At 37.5% G+C, this 20557-nt stretch overlaps 1 protein-coding gene across 20 annotated transcripts in view; it reads right to left on the bottom strand.

Annotated features, from left to right (window-relative positions):
- The window catches only part of CEP112 (centrosomal protein 112), a 419667-nt gene that overhangs the window by 350600 nt on the left and 48510 nt on the right, over positions 1–20557 (bottom strand). For all 20 annotated transcript variants that reach the window (XM_060080554.1, XM_060080547.1, XM_060080550.1 and 17 more), the window contains 2 exons: positions 17991–18038; positions 17655–17732 (listed from right to left, as the gene is read on the bottom strand). In XM_060080554.1, the coding sequence (XP_059936537.1) occupies positions 17655–17732; positions 17991–18038 (126 nt within the window). The remainder of the gene's footprint in view (positions 1–17654; positions 17733–17990; positions 18039–20557) is intronic.

Genomic DNA, 20557 nt, shown 5'->3' on the forward strand with positions numbered 1-20557 from the left:
CTTTTTACTTTTTTCTTTTCTCATATCTACGTACTCATTTCTTTTTTTTTTTTTTTTTTTTTTTTTTTTTTTTTTTTTTTTTTTGCGGTATGCGGGCCTCTCACTGCTGTGGCCTCCCCCGTTGCGGAGCACAGGCTCCGGACGCGCAGGCCCAGCGGCCATGGCTCACGGGCCCAGCCGCTCCGCGGCATATGGGATCCTCCCAGACCGGGGCACGAACCCGTATCCCCTGCATCGGCAGGCGGACTCTCAACCACTTGCGCCACCAGGGAGGCCCTACGTACTCATTTCTAAATGCTCTTATTTACCTATATACTTAAATATAACAATTTGTGAAAGAATGTCCATATAGGCATATCACTGATAATGCACAGATTTTCTAGTTCTCTCTCCTGGAATTACAGACTCCAACTACCTCAGGGCAGTGACTTCATCTCCTTCCAGCATCCATCAACAGCTCCTAGCCTCCTAGACTCCTCAGACTGACACCTGACCCACCAGTGTTCTGAGCAAAGCCAGCAAAATGTAACCAACACTTGTTAACAATAATGAGTGCATCTTAGGATTAAAAGAATAATAGTGACAGATTTTAAGAAGAAGAACAGAAAACTGATTATCTTAAATGTGAAAGTATTTGAACTGATTCCTTACTATTTAAAAGAGTATGTACATTGGGGTCTGACAGGCCTCATTTTTAACTCTAATTCTAATCCCACTAGACATTAACTGTGGTGACTTTGGGCAGGTCACCATTCTGAGATTCTATTTCCTCTTCTAATAGTTAAGGATAATTAAAGGATAATCTTACCTCAGTGAGTTGTGAAAATTATATTCAATGACATCATTTAAGTAACCATAGTCAGTACAATGACTGGTACAAAGTAGGTATGCAAAAAAAATTAGTCTACAACCTTCAGGAAATTTTGCTTTTAAAATATTAGAAACGTACTGTCAAAACATTTTCTTGAAAATTTCTGAAATATACTTCATATTTTTCAATTACTGTTTTAAATAATGAATCTGAACTAATGATGAATGTGCATAATCAAATAAATATATCAAAATGAAATTTTAAAATTTTACAAACAAAAGCTAACATAACATAAATTCATGGCATTTGCGACAACATGGATGGACCTAGAGGGTATTACGCTAAGTGAAATAAGTCAGACAGAGAAAGACAAATACCCTATGACCTCACTTATATGTGGAATCTGAGAAACAAAACAAATGAAAAAACATGACAAAACAGAGTCATACATACAGAGAACAAACAGGTGGCTGCCAGAGGGGAGGGGGTCCAGGGAGGAGAGAAATAGGTGCGGGAGATTAAGAGGTACAAACTCTCAGTTACAAATAAGTGACTCAAGGGTATGAAAGGTATGATGTGGGGAATATAACCAACAGTTATGTAATATTTTTGTATGCTGACAGATGGTAACTAGACTTATCATGGTGATGACTTTGAAATGTATATAAGTATCAAATCACTATGCTGTGTACCAGGAACCCACATAGTGTTGTGGGTCAACTATACTTCAAAAACAAACAAACTCATAGAAAAAGAGATCAGATTTGTGGTGACCAGAGGTGGGGTTGGGGGGAAGGAGCACTGGAGGAAGGTGGTCAAAAGGTACAAACCTCCAGTTACAAGACAAACAGCTGTCAGGGATGTAGTGAGCAGCACGACAGATAGAATGGACACTGCTGTGCGCTATAAATGCAGGTTGTTGGCAGACTGAACCCTAAGCATTCCCACAGGAGGAAAACAAATGTTTCTGTTTCTTTAATGTGTCTCTGTGAGATGACGGATGTTCACTACCTTTACTGTGGGTCACCGTTTCATAATGTGTGTGAGGCAAATCATTATGCTGTGTGCCTTACACTCACACAGTGCTGTGTGCCAATATATCTCAATTATATTGAGATATATCTCAATAAAACTGAAAGAAAAAATAATAAACGTTATGAGTGGCAGACGGAGGGAGCTGTCCAGTTACTATGCAAAAGGACGAAATTCTGAACATTTCCGTCCTCTGGCTTCTAACTCACGCAATAATCCTTCCTCATTTTAGCAAAAAGGGGGCTGGGTGATCTACGTCCACCTGAAGATCCTCAACAGAAGCACTGGGGGGTCTACTGTAGAGGAATCTAACTCAAAAAGCAACATGACAAAGCTGGGCAGATGCCGGAGACACAATTCATTGCTGTGTCTTTCCACAGCACCTCCGAGAGAACGCATCAGGCCTCAGCTTCTGAGGTCCAGCCCTGAACACCACGTGACCGTGCGGCCACAGCCGACACCACCACCTCCACCCGCTCTGCCTCAAGCTTGGTTGACCCGCTGGGGAATAGACGCCTGGCGCCTGCCTCAGGAATCCACTAGCCAGAGAAGCATCATTCAGATTCTCGCTCTCAGCCAGTCAGCTACGTTGGGGAACAAACGCCAGTTCTCGAGGGGCAGCAACCACGAGAAAGCGCATGAATCCAGGAAACAGAAGAAAGCAAAGCAAATACACAAAACAGCAAAGACTAGAAGCCACACAACATCTGAAATAGGAAGGAAGCAGCTTCAATGGTCTCCATGAGACGAGCCTTACTTGAATTCAAAAGAATTTCTGTATTCCTGTTTACTTTAGGTAGCTTCATGAATCTCTGTTCTTGTAACCAAAGAGATCTATCCAAATTCCATTTTTCTGGTTTAACTTTTTACTTTGGTATAATACTAAACTTAAAGAAAAGTTGCAATAATAGCACAAGGAGTTCCCGTATACTCTTTAGCCAGATTCACCAACTGTTTACATTTTGCTTCATGTGCTTTATCATTTTATACCTATATCAACATATATATAATACAAATAATTCTCTGAACCGTTTGTGAGGAAGCCAGAGGCATCATCTCTAAAGACTTCAGTGTATGCTTCCTTAAAACAAAGACTGTCTTTTATAACCACAGCAGTCATCAAAATCAGGAAATGTAACATTAACACACTAATATTATCTGATGTACAGTCTATAGTCGAGGTTTATCAGTTATCACAATAATGTCATTTATATCTATTTTCTTCACAATCCAGGATCCAATCCAGGATGACACACTGCCACTAGTTGTCATATCAACCTATCTCCATTAACTGGGAAAAGCCTTTCTTTGTATTTCTTGACCTTGACATTTCTGGAGAGTACAGCCAGTTATTGAGTGTCCCTCAGTTTGGATTTGTCTGATGTTTCCTCATGGTTAGACTTATCAGATTTTGGCAAGAATGACACTAAAGTGATGCTGCGTCCTTTTTCATTCCATCTTATTAGGAGGTCGGTTTGTCCCAATATTGCCAATGTAAGGTTTAATAACTTGGTTAAGACAGTGAATAGTGAACACCTAGTTATCACAAGGTGGTATGATAGAGAAAGTTTCTCTACTGACATCCTTAAAAAAATGTTTTACTTAAAAAGAGTATCTCTTCCCTTGACCTCGACACCACAGAATAGCTCTATCTTTCTGCCCTATACTCTATGGCATGATTCATGATAAATCATCAGGATTACAACATGGAAACAATCTAACTAGTACAGTATATAAAGGCAATACAGGATACAGGATATAGATATAACTATAAATGTAGATAGCTATACATATGTGTGCATCTTTATACACATACCCACAGGTGTATGGAAAAGACATTAAACAGCCTTGCTTAGTTTAGTTTAACACAGGAGACTGAAATTGAAAGACTGACTATAACACTTCTAACTTGTTTGACCTCCAAGTAACTCTGATTACAAACAACATTTAAGTTTTCCTTATTGAGCTCAGAATATATGCTATCAATTTCAGACTTAAGAAGAAGGGAGATCTACTTCAGGCTGTAATGGAGTAACTAGTACCGACCTCACCTCCCACTATTTTTTTTTTGTTTTTTTTGGCGGTACGCAGGCCTCTCACTGTTGTGGCCTCTCCCATTGCGGAGCACAGGCTCCGGATGCGCAGACTCAGCGGCCATGGCTCACGGGCCCAGCCGCTCCGCGGCATGCGGGATTGTCCCAGACCGGGGCACGAACCCGTGTCCCCTGCATCGGCAGGCGGACTCTCAACCACTGCGCCACCAGGGAAGCCCCTCACCTCCCACTATTAAAAGCCATCAAACAGGATAAAATTTGTGAAGGAACCATTCTCTGGTATTAGAAGCTGGGCAGTGCAGTAAATCCTGGCGTCCTCCTAAGCCGAGCCCCACTGTCATTCAGGCTCTCTGCACAGACACAACAGCCAAAGCCCAGCTAGAACTGCAGCCCTACTGAACCAAGATGGCAAAGGCAAAGAAATAACTGAGCCTCAATGACAGAATCTTCAGTGTCGGGCTAAGGCAGAGGGAGACACGAGGAGTGTGAGCACAGAAGCCCCTCGGAAAGCAGTGCGTAAGAAAAGGGAGCGGTCTCCTGTCCCATTTTAAAGTCCTTGCAGACTTGTTCTCACCTTGATAGCAAGCCTCTAATGCCAGAGAGGTTTGGTTTGGAACTCACGTATCTCTCTGGGCCATTTGCCCCCATCAAAAGTATTTTACCGTGAGAATCATTGGGATAAACGGAAGAGGAAAGCCTCACCTCATTGGACCAAGTCCCTAGGCAATATGGTCAGAAGGTCCACTCAGACAATGACTGGAACCACCCCAGGGCTAAACCACCTACTTCTAGAAAAAGAAGTAAAAGCCATCAAGAGATGGTGACAGCTCCACAGGGGTAAGTGGAGTGTGTGACAAGCCATTCTACGGATAACCGGCTGCTAAGCAAAGGAACTGAAATTGGGCAGCTTCACTTTGAAGAGGGCTTTCCCACGAGCTTTTTTAAAGAGAACTTCTGAAATTTCTGCTTAGAAAGAGCTTAAGAAATTTTATTTACAAAATCCATTGGGCCCCATTTTCTCTGAAGTATTTCCTTCAAAGAATAGCTCTGAGGTTGGACATTCCTACCAAATGAATAAAGCTGATGAAAATGCTCACTTACTTCATGTAAAAGTATTTCCTGGGGTTTAAAAATATCCTACTTACAGTATAACTAATTAGATTTCATGACTATTACCAATGTCATTTTACTCAACTGAATATTCGCAAATTTTGGATTAAGGGTTTTTTTAAAGGAACACTTACCAAACTATTCACTCAGATAATCAACATTCCCTCTTACAGAGGAGCAAGTTTCTTATTCAAAATCCTACTTTTTACTATTACTAGTTTTCCATATGCAAGTTATGTTTAACATTTGAACTGAAATTAGCAGAAGGACAAAATAAAATAGCATAATAACCTTTAATGACTTTCTAAGGAAAATAATGTATTAAAGTTACTTAGATAGGGATCACTACACACTTTAAAATACCAAGGAACAACCTTCAATGTTATTTCAAGGCTTTAATGTTGACCGACTACCTCAACCATGTCTAAAGGAACAAAATGTACAAAACAGCATGACTTATTTTCATGCAAAGAATAACTCTACAACTTGACAAGTTTTAAATGATGTATAAAATGTAGCCATTGTAATATCACTGAAATATTTTGTGTGCCTTAAATTGTAAGGCACAAAAGGTCAAAGCATGACTGAAGTCAACCATCTCTACTTCCAAAGTATTATCAGCAACACATCCCAATGATGTGTTTGTTTTCTTGTTTGTTTTTTGTTTGTTTGTTTTTGCGGTACGCAGGCCTCTCACTGTTGTGGCCTCTCCTGTTGCGAAGCACAGGCTCCGGACGCTCAGGCTCAGCGGCCATGGCTCACGGGCCCAGCCACTCTGTGGCATGTGGGATCTTCCCGGATCGGGGCACGAACCCGTGTCCCCTGCATCGGCAGGTGGACTCTCAACCATTGCGCCACCAGGGAAGTCCGATGTGTTTGTTTAGTCACGCTTTCTTTCCACATCTCAACAATCATCACAGCAAATTACAGAAGAAGTGATTTATAAAATAATCATCACTCTACTTACTCAGATACCTAATTGTTAAAATCATTTTTTTAGAAAATTCTATTAGTTAGTAGTCAGAAGAAATTATGGTGTCAGTGATTAAGATTCTTCCTGATTAAAATCTCCAGTTTATCCTACTCAAAATGTTCATTTGTAATATTGCATAATGCCAATTGTTATTCACTGTGCTTATTTATAAGCATAGCACAAATAACAATGTGTCTCCTTCTCTTGTTGTCTTACCACTGGGGCTTAGAGATGTATGAAATCTTCCTAAACAGTACTTTCTAATCTCCTCAGAACTCATCACATTAAGGGAAGAAGAGATATTTAAACATTCAGAGTGTATGCTGGTATTTTCTTTTTTCTAATTTTTAAAATTTTGTTCATACATCATACATGAACACAATTTACATGAAACATGGAGATAATCATATTACATACTGAGATTTTGTTTATTTTGTTTAGCTCCTCTGTACTCCTTGGTATTCCTTTCCTTTTTTTATTTGATTCTCTCCCTCTCCTCCACCAACACCTGCATGGGGTATGGAATACGGACATTAACAACGGAGTATATTTTCGTAACTTCTGCCATGCTCAGAGAATCATATATAAATATAAAGGGGCAAAATGCATGCACCAGTATGGGGGTTTGTGGCACAGACTAGGCGGATCCCCAGACATTTATTTTCCTCTTCTTCCTTTGGGGTCTCACTAACACCACCAAACTTGGGCTGGGCAGATGGTTGCTCCATATGTAAGTATGGTCAAGGGGGATGATGGGACAGAAATGATGCGGGCAACTTTGATGGACATATTTTTTTAGAAGTGGCTTCCTCTCCATGCTCTTTCTTTCTGAAGGATCACGCTTAAAAGATAAGGCATTGGTGAGCAACCGAGACCTCAGATGCAGAGACTGAAGCTGTGTGCTGAGGATGGAGAGTTTCCCCACCAGCCTGGGTCCCTGATGACATCATAGAGCAGCACACTCCCCACATGCCCTGCACTGTTGTATGAGAACCAAGTAAATTCTCTTCTTTAAACTGTTATACCCTTAGCAATATATAATTTTTTTTATTATGAATGTTTCACACACAAAAATACATGTTTTCTACACCTTGCTTTTCTCTCTGAACGATATCTCATGGAAATCACTCTAAAAACATCTGCTACAGTTTTTTTTCATTCTTTTAAATAGCTGCCAACTATTCCTTAATGAGGAGAAAACAAAATTTGTTCTACCATTCTCCTTAATGCATATTCACTTTATTTTCAGTCTTTTTCCACTTCAAACAACACTGCAAAACATTCTCATATATGAGTCCAACACACTTGAATTTTGATTTCTACAGGGTGGATTCTCAAAAGATATGCCAACGATTCAATGGTGGCCATATCTTAATAGCTGTTGCCCTCTGTTATAGGCAAATTCACATTTCCACCAAGAGTAGATATCTCACTACTACTCTAAGTTGCATTTCCCTGAAAACTACTGTGTGTTAGTCCCTTTTCACATGTTCTGGGACCTTATGAATCTGGTCTTCTATGAAATGCCCTTTCACATTTTAATCCACGCTTCTGTCTGTCAATCAGTAAAACCTGGTATGCTGTACACATTAACACACAGTCTGTCTGAAATATTTTCCCCAGATCGATTATTTTTCTATTGATCTTTTGTTGTATTCTTTTTTACCTTACGAAGTCTTTATTTCACTTGAGTCAAATATTTCTATCATCTCTTGTTTTTTGTTTTTTTGTTTTTTTGGTACACGGGCCTCTCACTGTTGTGGCCTCTGCCATTGCGGAGCACAGGCTCCGGACGCACAGGCTCAACTACGTATTTCTGTAAGGAAACATTTAAGGAAGAACCATATTCCAGTATTACACAGGTTCTTTGAGATTGTGGAGGAGGAGGGAATACTTCTCAACTGCTTTTATTAGGCAGTTCCGACATGGTTAAAACCAAAAAGAACATTCCAAGAAAAAAATCAAGTCCCCGTAAAATAAAAATGAGGTAACAAAGTTCATTGTCAATACATTGAGAACAGACTTTTATTTAGTAAATGATCCTGGTACAACCTTTCATTTACTTGGAAGAAAATAAAATTGGGTCCTCTCCTCTAAAAACAAAAATAAACAAAAACAAATTCTGGATGTACCTTTAACCTGTAGAAGCCCAGACAAAAAAAGTTTCAAAACAACAAAAATCTTGACATCAGAAGATCTTTCTAACCCCAAAACCTTTCCAAACCCAGAACGTATAAAAGAAATGATAGAGGGCTTCCCTGGTGGCGCAGTGGTTGAGAATCCGCCTACTAATGCAGGGGACACAGGTTCAAGCCCTGGTCTGGGAGGATCCCACATGCCGAGGAGCAACTTGGCCCGTGAGCCACAACTACTGAGCCTGCACGTCTGGAGCCTGTGCTCCGCAACAAGAGAGGCCACGACAGTGAGAGGCCCGCGCACTGCGATGAAGACTGGCCCCCACTTGCCACAACTAGGGAAAGCCCTCACACAGAAACGAAGACCCAACACAGCAAAAATAAAAAACTAAAAAATTAATAAACTCCTATCACCAATATCTTCAAAAAAAAAAGAAATACGTAGTTGTAAAGTGGAGTATTTTAGTACCCTTTCTGAATAATTGTAGATATTCTTTTCAAGTAAACCAACACTCATAAGTGCTAGGTTTTTAAAGTTACTTGCACTGTAGAATATGAAAATTTTCACACTGTCACAGTAAGTTCTATTGGTCTATCTTGAACTTGGAATGGCTCTTTTACCTATGCGTGATTTTATAACATCATCCATTACTCATTTGGAAAACATCAGTTCAATGAGTTATAGAGATTTCCAAATATTGAAAATTTCATTACATAATATAAAAACTTCACACTGTTTCATATCACCACCGATCTCATTGGAAAGGTCTTAGTATTGGAAAGTTCTCGAGCTCACAGTGACTGATACAAGGTTGTCAAAATTCTAACTTGTATTAAAAGGTCAAATTTTATCACCAGCAGCAAATATGGTCAGTTGTTTTGCTTAAAGTGACGGGCTCAATTTGTTCATTTTTGAGAAAATGTCTGACAATATCCCAGTCCAAATAACCATACTTTGTCCCTCAGTCATTCTTTCAAATAAAAATGATATTCTTGATATTCCACAAGAACAGCAGCTACTGCAATTCATAACTGAAAAAAGCACACAAGGGTTTTCCTCTGGCACGCTGATATGCACTTGGATATGAACCATAAGTTCTTTATACATGGTTCCATTTCGTCACTCAGATATCCAGAAGATGCATGTTTGAGGTACAAGATTTAATAAAATTAATAATTTTCTACTTGCTTCATCGAGAATATTCTTAAATAAGATTGGTAATTTTTTCCCTGTGAGCATGTGACAGTGAAGAATATGCCTACCAGTACAATTTGGTGCCACTGCCTTGATGTGGGTTAGGATACAGTTTTACCCAGCACTGTGTTTGCAACATCAATGCAAGTGTCAATACAGTAAAAAAATAAATAACATTTTTAAATTATTACAAAAATAATTTTGACCTCATAGACCTCATGAAAGAGTATTGGGGACCACAGGGTTCGCAGCCCACACTCTGAGAACCACTGCCCTAGAGAAACTCTTGTACATGTGTGTCAGGAAACATGTACATGATTTTTCATAGGGTTATTGTTTGCAAAAGTCAAAAATTAGAATAGATTCATCGACAAAATGGCAAGAAACTGTGGAAGATTCATTGAATAGAAAGTAATGCAAATGAAGCCAACTATAGCTAAATGGCATAACAAGGATGAACGTCACCCACATACTATTGAGCAAAAAAATATGTGAAGTTTAGTTTTATTTAAATGAAGGTCAAAATCCACTAAAACAGAAATATTTTCATTTTTAAGAATGCAGGCATTGGTAGTAAAGTCAAGTTTATAAACAAAGGAGGGAAATTACCAGAGAAGTCAGGATAGCAGTTACTGCTGGGGGAGATGGATGAGGTAAGATGGGGAAGAGTCAGACAGCAGGCTGCTGACGTCTTGGCAATGATCTCATCCTTGCCTGCATGCACTTTCCAATGGTTCTCCTTTGTATAATTATTTATTATAGTTTGTAAGACTGCATGTATCTGAATGCTATATTCATAAGAAATGTTTTAAAATATAAATTCTCTCATTACGTCAATGACTGTAGATTACAACATCTTGGATTTATTTAAATTCTACACTTAACTAGCAGATTTGCAAAAGGAAAAAATGCCTAATTGGCATTCTGTGTAAGAAAGAAGCAATATCCCTTTTTAGGCAATGGGTGGGAACATTCAATATGGGTGGAGGTGAAGTTCAAAGGAAATACTCTATTTTATTTCACAAAAAGAGCAGTTTCTACTGTCTGTTCTCTGAAACTGATGGTTTCTCTGAAAATTGATCTCCCCTTGTGTTGTCTCTTCTTTCATTTTCAGTGACAACAGCTTTCCAAATGTCTTAATCTATGTCAGAAATCTTTTTTAAGACTACTAAAAAAAAAAAAAAAGAACCCCACTGCTTGATGGTGCTCAAGGTCACACAATTCTGTGATGTGGATATCACAGGAAATGTGTTAGCAATTACAAAGGCAAACAAGTCCAAGTATGTTTGTGAATGACAGACTAAGGTTAAAATAAAGGATCACGATCACCAAACGTCTTCCCATAATGCCAAATAAATTCAAAAAAACTTCTAATCTTAAAATATTTTATAGGTGTGTTTTTACCAATCAAAAGAAAACTACTACAGTTCTTCAACTCTAATAAAATAATATTGCAAATATTACTCATTTAACATCTAAGGTATTTTCCACACAGTTATAAACTTAAAATGGAAGTTGTGTTTTACAAAGTTTGATTTCCAAAGGCTAATTAAATATTTTAGGACTCTCTAAAGCATCAAAAGAATTAAATCATTTATTAAACACAGACAAACTCTATAATCTGTATAGAATTTCATGTCACTCAATTCTCTCCACACTTACTGCATTCTTAAACTTAAGCATTTCAGCTTCCTAAATTTTGATTTTATAACATTAAGAATTGACTAACCTAGATTATCATCACTACTATAGTAAAACCCTGTGAAATGGATCTGAGATTTAAATACAAAAATAAGATTTAAAAAGAGACAAAAATATGAATTTTTTTCATAATCTTGGAATAAGAAAGTCTTTTCTACAAAATACAAAAACCAGAAGCCATAGAGAAAAGACTGATAGATCCAACTACCGAAAAGAAAACTTCTATATATTAAAAAAATAGAAATAAATCAAAAGACATACATGGAAAAATACTTGTACGATATATGACAAAGACCTGAATTCCTTAACATAAAAATTGTTCTTAGAAATCACAATGAAGACAAACAATTTAACAAAAATATGGAAAGGTATAAGAAAAGACAGCTCACAAAAGTGAAACTAAAAAGACAATAAACAGGGCTTCCCTGGTGGCGCAGTGGTTGAGAGTCCGCCTGCCGATGCAGGGGACACAGGTTCATGCCCCAGTCCGGGAAGATCCCACATGCCGCGGAGCGGCTGGGCCCGTGAGCCATGGCCGCTGAGCCTGTGTGTCCGGAGCCTGTGCTCCACAACAGGAGAGGCCACAACAGTGAGAGGCCCGCAAAAAAAACAAGACAATAAACAGACAAAAAATATGTTCATTCTCACTTACAATAAAAGCAATGGAAATATCAAAGCAACAAGATGCTATTTTTCATCTCACAGATAATCAAAAATGTTTATAATTCAGTGTTGATGATGAAATGGGAAAATAGACATTCTCATACACTATTAGTGCAAGTACAAATAGCCCTAACCTTTTTTAATAGTTTATTAAGATATACATAATTCACATACTATAACATTCGCCCACTTAAAATATACAATTCAATGTCTTTTAATACATCAGAGAATTATGCAACATCACCACAATCTAATTTAGGACATTTTCATCACTCCAAAAAGGAACTCCCACACTCACTGGCAGTCACTCCCTACTCTCACCCAAGCCTGCAGCCTGAGGCAGACATAACCTAATTTTAAGGGCAATCTGTAAATGTCAATCAAAAATTTAAACCTGCAACCCTGTTAATGAGAAATTCAATTTCACAGAATTTACTGTATAAGAAGAAATATGCAATACATAAAAATATACACAGGGATATTCTTGAAACACTATTTGTTGTAGCAAAATATTCTACATAGGGCTTCCCTGGTGGCGCAGTAGTTGAGAGTCCGCTTGCCGATGCAGGGGACACGGGTTCGTGCCCCGCTCTGGGAAGATCCCACATGCCGCGGAGCAGCTGGGCCCATGAGCCATGGCCACTGAGCCTGCGTGTCCGGAGCCTGTGTTCCGCAACGGGAGAGGCCACAGCAGTGAGAGGCCCGTGTACCACCAAAAAAAAAAAAAAAAAAAAAAAAATCTACATAACCTCTATCCCTCAATAGGAATCTATATTAATAAAATGTGGTCCATCAGTAAAATAAAATACAATGCAACTATTTAAAAAGATGATGCCATACTACTGATATAAAAAAATCATCAGAATATATGTTAGCATTTAAAAAGCAAAATGAGGGCTTCCCTGGTGGCGCAATGGTTGAGAGTCCGCCTGCCGATGCAGGGGACACAGGTTCGTGCCCCGGTCTGGGAAGATCCCACATGCCGTGGAGCGGCTAGGCCTGTGAGCCATGGCCGCTGAGCCTGCGTGTCTGGAGCCTGTTCTCCACAACAGGAGAGGCCACAACAGTGAGAGGCCCACGTACCGCAAAAAAAAATAAAAATAAAAAAAATAAAAAGCAAAATGAAACAGTATATAGAGTATGCGCTAGGATCTTATTTGTATTTTAAAAATGAGATATTCCTGGAAACTTTTAAAGAGAATACACGTTAAATTTTCTGCAATGATTACCTTGAAGAGAAAAGATCAGGTGTTGAGGAAATGAAGATTACTATTTAATTTAATATTTAATTTTAAAATAAACTTAACTCACTTGAAACAATGCTATTTCTTATTTTTAAAACGCTACCCAGCAACAACAAAAGCGTTTGTAGATGAGAACATGTACAAGACACATCAGGGTTGTCTGATGTGAACATGCAAGAGCCTGCTGAATTTCAAAACAGAAAAGCATTTATCCTCATGCCCATAAGTATATGTCTAACAAAAGTGACTTAATCAAGTAGACATACGATCATCCTTCTAAAGGATAACTACACACATCACAATGTAACTATGCATTTAAGTTTAGGGAAAAATCCAAGTTAGAAAACTATCTCTTGAAAACAGACAAAAATATTAAAGTGGTATGGTTGGTATTTTCTTTTTTGTTAATTCTTTTTTTTGCAAATGGACTTTTTTATTTATCTATCTATTCATGCACCAATCTAGAAAGAATTTGATACAGTTATACAAATATTGATATACACAAATATAATAAGATTAAAGTACACAGACAAAAAATTGAAAAGAATATGAAATAAAAAGAGACCACTAAGGACAAAGATTTAGGACAGCACACAGAAGTACATGTCATAAAATATTACAGTTGCTGAAAATATGCTGTGGAAGCTCTAATCTTTCTAGTGACCAGAACAAGGGAAACACCATGATCTCTAACAATTATATTATGTTTAGCATAGAGATACACATGTAATTCAGGAAAATCAATGTTTTTCCTAAAGTCTGAATATCTTTCTTTTAATGATTAGTATTCTCTATTTCAAAAATGAAAATATTAAAAAAACTATCTCCTGAAACTGAAAAAAACAACAAAAAATACATGTTCTGTATTAAAAATATAATTAGTCTTTTTATATTTACAAAGGCAATCTAAACAGCTACCTTCCTCTACCTTCAAATGGTTCCTAATTATCTTTGCTTTTTTATATTCATTCTCATTTTTGCATATAATACATCCTTTACTTGTACCTTATAATCACATACAATATTCATGACACTTCCAAGCATTCATTTTTATTTTAGAGGTTAAATTGTTTATGATACTAAACTTACAAAAACCCATTATTTCAATTTACCATGTAAGACATAATTCATTACCCCATATAAATATTTAGAATGCATATAAAGACAGACATATAAGGACATTCTTCCCAGAATTATTTATATTAGTGAAAACTCAATCTCAATACCCAACAATAGGGATAATTTAAATTAACTGGGGATAATTCTATAATATGAACTATAATACAGCCATTGAAAATAAATGCTTAGGAACAATATTTAGTAGCATAAAATACTTGAGTTATACAAAACAATGTATATGATATCATTTCAATCTTCTAAAGAAAAATAACATGTTTACAGGATACATAAAGAAAAGACTAAAAGACAACCCAATGATATTTTACCAGTGTTTTTATTTCATAGATGATTTTATTTCCTTCTTTACATACGTCTATATTTTCCAAGTTTTCTTTAATAAAAATCCACAAATTATTTTGTAATCACAAATACTACTTTAAAAGAAAGATGAAACTAAGATAATTCTCACACTGGGGCAACTCAGCATATACTTTTAAATATTTTAGGATGGATAAAAAATATGATCAAAAAATTTCATCAAAAATAGTCAGACTTGAGGACACAGGGAGTGGGAAGGGTAAGCTGGGACGAAGTGAGAGAGTGACACGGACATATATACACTACCAATTATAAACAGATAGCTAGTGGGAAGCAGCCACATAGCACAGGGAGATCAGCTGGGTGCTTTGTGACCACCTAGAGGGGTGGGATAGGGAGGGTGGGAGGGAGACGCAAGAGGGAGGAGATATGGGGATATATGTATACGTATAGCTGATTCACTTTGTTATAAAGCAGAAACTAACACACCATTTTAAAGCAATTATACTCTAATAAAGGAGTTTAAAAAAAAAGTCAGAAATGACTATGTAGCTACACAAAGAGTTATTTTAGCCAAAATATACACTGGATATATTTTAAGATATGGTGTAAGTTGATGTTTACATGCAAACTTCTCAATGATGCCACAAATATTTTTACAGTATGCCAAAAAGAAAAACAAAAACATAAGGGGGTGGAAAAAAATAAAGCCACACACATTTAAAATTATGAATCTCAAATGCAATACACAATAGCTTTAAACGTTTTCTCTTTCAACACGTATGTGGGGAGCCTTGGTATGTTTACCCCTGACCCAAGATGTCATCATAAAGAATAAGGACATTATTTCACGAAACACCAAAAAAAAATTCAAAAAGACACCAGGTCCTTTCAATTATTTTAAATATTCTATGGTAAGCAGTCTCAACAGTAAAAGGAAAAGGAAAAATAGTTGGTAATGACTTAGAATGACGTGAAAAACAATTAATGACAATTTTTTTAAAAGGAAAGAATTTCAGGGTTTCCCTGGTGGCGCAGTGGTTGAGAGTCCACCTGCCGATGCAGGGCACACGGGTTTGTGTCCCGGTCCGGGAAGATCCCACATGCCGCGGAGCGGCTGGGCCCGTGAGCCATGGCCGCTGAGCCTGCGCGTCCGGAGCCTGTGCTCCGCAACGGGAGAGGCCACAGCAGTGAGAGGCCCGCGTACCGGAAAAAAAAAAAAAAAAAAAAAGGAAAGAATTTTGAAACAAAAGTTCCAAAGAAGGTGCATCTGAATGTAAGTATTACCCTCAAAAACGCTTTTTAGAGTGTAATTTCTTTTTATTTCAACAGGTTCTTCAAAAACACTAGCAGTGCACTAAGAAACAAAACACTGCATGCCTTAAATTGGAGCTATAAAACGACGGAATATTACTGAGATCAGCAGCAGTCATTCCACCAGACTGAAATTTAAAAGGTGGGGGGGATGAATTGGGAGATTGGGATTGATACATATACTCTACTACATATAAACTAGATAACTGATGAGAATCTACCCTATAGCACAGGGAACTCTACTCGGTGCTCTGTGGTGACCTGAATGGGAAGGAAATCTAAATAAAGGGGATATATGTATACATACAGCTGATTCACTTTGCTGTACAGCAGAAACTAACACAACACTGTAAAGCAACTATACTCCAATATCAATTAATTAAAATAAATGAATACTTTTTTTTTTTTTTTTTTTTTTTTTGCAGTATGAGGGCCTCTCACCGCTGTGGCCTCTCCCATTGCGGAGCACAGGCTCTGGACGCGCAGGCTCAGTGGCCATGGCTCACAGGGCCAGCCGCTCCATGGCACGTGGGATCCTCCCGGACCGGGGCACGAACCCATGTCCCCTGCATTGGCAGAAGGACTCTCAACCACTGCGCCACCAGGGAAGCACTAAATGAATACTCTTTTTAAAAAAGAAATTTGAAAGAAAAAATAGCACTTCCTACTCTGTTATCAACAAAAATAAACTTATATGCTCATGATATTGTATGGAATATCTGAGAAAAATATCATTGTCTTCTGTGATATTTTATAAATAGGATGGTAAGAAAACTATCATGTTGAAAATACCCAAATTGAAATTAAATTTCATAAATTCTCAGAAGCCTCCCATTAAAATGAAAGATAAAATTATTGAAATAAATTAATTAGAACCATTAATCTAAGTCCAATAATATTTTTCACAATTTGCCCATTTAAATAGTGCATTACCATTTACAAGTTACATACATATTCACTATTCTCATCTGACTTCGTAACAACCCTGTTTAAACAAAAATTAAACTAATATTCTTGACTTCCCTGGGTTATATAACTAGAAAATGGTTAAGGTAGATTAAGAAAATAATTTTTCAGGTTCCTAATCTAATTGTCTTTCATCGTACCACACAGATGACCAGTGTTTCATTGGTGTCATAAGCAAAAATAAAATAATGATGATTTTTAAATTTTCCAGAATAAAATTTTTTTTAAAGAAAATAATAAAGCAAATTAATGACTACTATTATACATGTGGAGTACACAGGTACCCAAAGACTACAAAATCTTCCTACTAATCCTGTAAAGCAGACACCTCCCAAGTAAGATGAAGAAACTGAGACTCAGGGAGGATAGGTATCTGCCCATTTTCACATAGCTGGTAAGGAGGATTTATATCCACATATTCTTGACCCCATAGCTTTTGCTTTTAACCAATAAACACCACTGTCTCTTTAATAATTATATTTTCAAATGATCAAAGAAAGATAGTACGTACATTGTGTCCTATAGCAGCTCTAGCATAGCTGAATTTAGCAGATCAATTTAAAATAGTAGAAACAGTAAAAATAGTGAAATTAGAAAGATACATTATGAGGAACGTGAGATAAAGAGAGGATGAAGGGATTCACTGAGGTCAAAGATGCTGCTTCTAAAACCTGCCATACCCCCCAGGCTCTGATAATCAGGAATTGATAGGCCTGATAATGAGGAATTGATAGGCCCTGATAATGAGGAATTGATAGGCCTGATAATCAGGAATTGATAGTCAGGAGAGAGCCCCTCAGTGCAATCTGTCCAGCAGGCCTGGAGCCAGGACACACAAAAGGGAAGACGGGCATCACAAAGTTGAAGACGACCCTGCCTTACTGGCATCAGCATTTTATATCCGTACCAATGACAACCTCTTCCTACCATGCAACCTTATTCTAACCAGAAAATTTACATTACACAAAATACAAAAATTGTTTAATAAATTAGATACATCAGAAATATCTCGATCCTACCTCCTTCTCATGCATTCGAGACAATAACTGATCATCCTGGAGGCTGCTGGATTTTCTCAGGCTGAATTTGGGAGTCATCTGTTGAATGAGGAAGAGTCATTCAATACTTTTTCAGGACTGGTTTATCAAAAAGTAAACTCTAAATTGGCTGAAGTCCATGCCAAAATAATACCCATATTGGAGAAAAATAGTGATTTATTCACTTCCAAGCGATAGGATTAATAGGACTATTATGCTTCATAATGTGGACTTGAATTATTTTCTCCAAATAACTTGAGGATTATTTTCTTTTAAAATATCTGACCGTAGGAAAAGTTCAATGCATTTCTCACCTACCAAATTAACTGGGATAGGCTTCTGTCTCAGGTACCGAGGATTTTCTATCTGAAAATTTTAAAATAAAATAGACATTAATATTTGAGTTTTAATTAAACTATAATGAAAATGTTTCCCATATGTCTTAATATTTAGTATGTTTCTTAGAATGGGTATTGCATAATATATTTTTAGTGCCCCATGAACAAATAAAATATAAAGCATAAACTCCTTTGTGCCATAAATGCACCTGCATGACCCTCTCACAGCCTAACCACCCAGCCTCATCCCCACTTCTCCTCACCTCACATTTCATCCCCCAGGACCCTGAATGACCTACATCACCAGAATACGGTAGGTCTTCCTGTGCCTCTCTACCTCTGTCTACCCCTCTAACCCCTATAAGTACCCTCCTATCATCCTTCAAGTCCCAATTTAATGGCTACACTCCCAGGCAGATTTGATGTATGAAAACTTAACTTTACCTCCATAATAAGAACTGGAATACAAAATTCCTTTGGGATTCCTCCTATATCTACCTTTCTATCCCCCAATATACCCTATGTTCCAAGGACACCGAACAAGTTGCATTACTTTGAAAGCACTACACTCTCTCCCATATCTGAGTCTTTGCAACCTGTGAAATCATTCTCCCAACTTCTTCATGTGGTTAACTTATTCCAGACTCTCAGTTCAGGAATGTCTCCACCAGGACATTTAGTTAACTTCCTACTACTGCAGCAGTACCCTGGAGGTTCATCTCCTTTTTTGTGATCTAATATCTATCTTCTGAAAAAGATTGTGGACTCTGAAAACAGACTATGCCTGTCTTGTAACACACCTATCCCGACATCCACCACAGGACCCAGTAGGTAGTGGGTGTCCCACAAATATTCAGTAAGAAGGAATAAAGGAAGGGAGAGAGGAAGGAAGGAAGAGAAGAAAGAAGGAAAGAAAAGAAGGAAGGAAGGGGCAAACTGCACCTGATCCCACCCTCTTATCATCTCCTGAAGTACGCTGTGTGTCTCTCATGGCTCTTCTGTTATATTTACGTGTTTATCAGTATGTCTCCACATCTGTCTTTAAGCTCAGTGAGTGCAAGGATGATGACTTCTCAATTTTGTATTCCTGGAACCTAGCATAATACTTAGCATGTAGCAGGTTTTCAATGAAATATTTATTGAATTAATGTACTACATGATCAATTAGTAACACTGATTGTTATCTCAATTATTTGATCCACAAATGAAGTGATAATTAAAAATCATTATCATGGAATTCCAATCTCTTAACATCATAAACTCACAATTTGCTACATGGATAACCTCAAAATGTACAAGAATATAAATGTAACACTAATTATGACTTCAACCTAGGATAGTGGTTCTTACCCTGAAGTAAACCATTAGCATCAACTGACAAACTTTTTCAAATATATATTACTGGGTTCCACTCCTCTAAAATCCCACTGTGTTTTCAAAAAGCTTCTCAAATGGTGTATTATAATTAATAATCATGGAAGATGAACAATCCATACCCAATTTGACAATGAAGTTCGGGGTAAAGAATCAATTAATCAAAGAATATAGCAGCAATGAAATTAAAAATAGAACTTAACCAAAAAATATTTTAATATAGGATGGATAAACAACAGGGTCCTACTGTACAGCACAGGGAACTATATTCAGTATCCTTTAATAAACCACAATGGAAAAGAATATGAAAAAGAATATATATATGTATAACTGAGTCACTTTGCTGTATAGCAGAAATTAACACAACATTGTAAATCAACTATACTTCAATAAAATTCAAAAAAAATTTTAAGCCTCTATAGCTACAGATAGGATCTGAAGAATAACTATATTTCTGCACCTAGATTAGAAGAAATTTACAAAATAATTTCTTTCACCTGGAAGCTGGTTCTCATAAAGTAATGGCAACTGCCTGAATTTAAATTTCTCTCCCCATCCTCCAAAAATCCATACAGATGAACAAAGAGAGCATTTATTTTTATTCATACCCATCACCCATGCCTACATCACAACAAGGAGAAAGAGATTACAAAAAATTCGAATAACATGTAAGTGGCCAAAGAAAGATCACAAATCAGCAGAATTAGATTCTAAGCCAAACCTGAGTGATAATATGGAAAAAAAGCAAGTCCTGAGGGTCCTACTAGTGGTGGGACACAAATGTCATCAAATATTGACCTGTAGAAGGAAAGTGGCTTAAGTGGGTCAGACAAAAAGCCTGAGAGATGAGAGTGCTGGAGACAGAGAAGTCAAAGAGGGTCACGGGGTGTGGGCCAGAGAAGGCAGTCTTAGGAAGCAAGCACTTCTGCAGTAGAGGAAGGGCCCTGGAAGGAAGGCTGTCCATGAGGAAAAAAGAAAAAGGGGCTACAGAAAAGGGCCCTATGGAAACAAGAAGAAATCAAGGAATCTGAAGACAAGCCAAAATGACAGCCACAGAAGGCACCATCTACTAAAGATACTGCAGTTCAGTGGATCAGGAGAAGGGAGCCTTCCTGAACTAAGAAATAAAGTAAGCTACCCAAGCCACCACTTTCATATGCTCGCTGGCTATTG

The sequence above is a fragment of the Mesoplodon densirostris genome, chromosome 18, assembly GCF_025265405.1.
Source record: "Mesoplodon densirostris isolate mMesDen1 chromosome 18, mMesDen1 primary haplotype, whole genome shotgun sequence".
Taxonomy (NCBI): domain Eukaryota; kingdom Metazoa; phylum Chordata; class Mammalia; order Artiodactyla; family Ziphiidae; genus Mesoplodon; species Mesoplodon densirostris.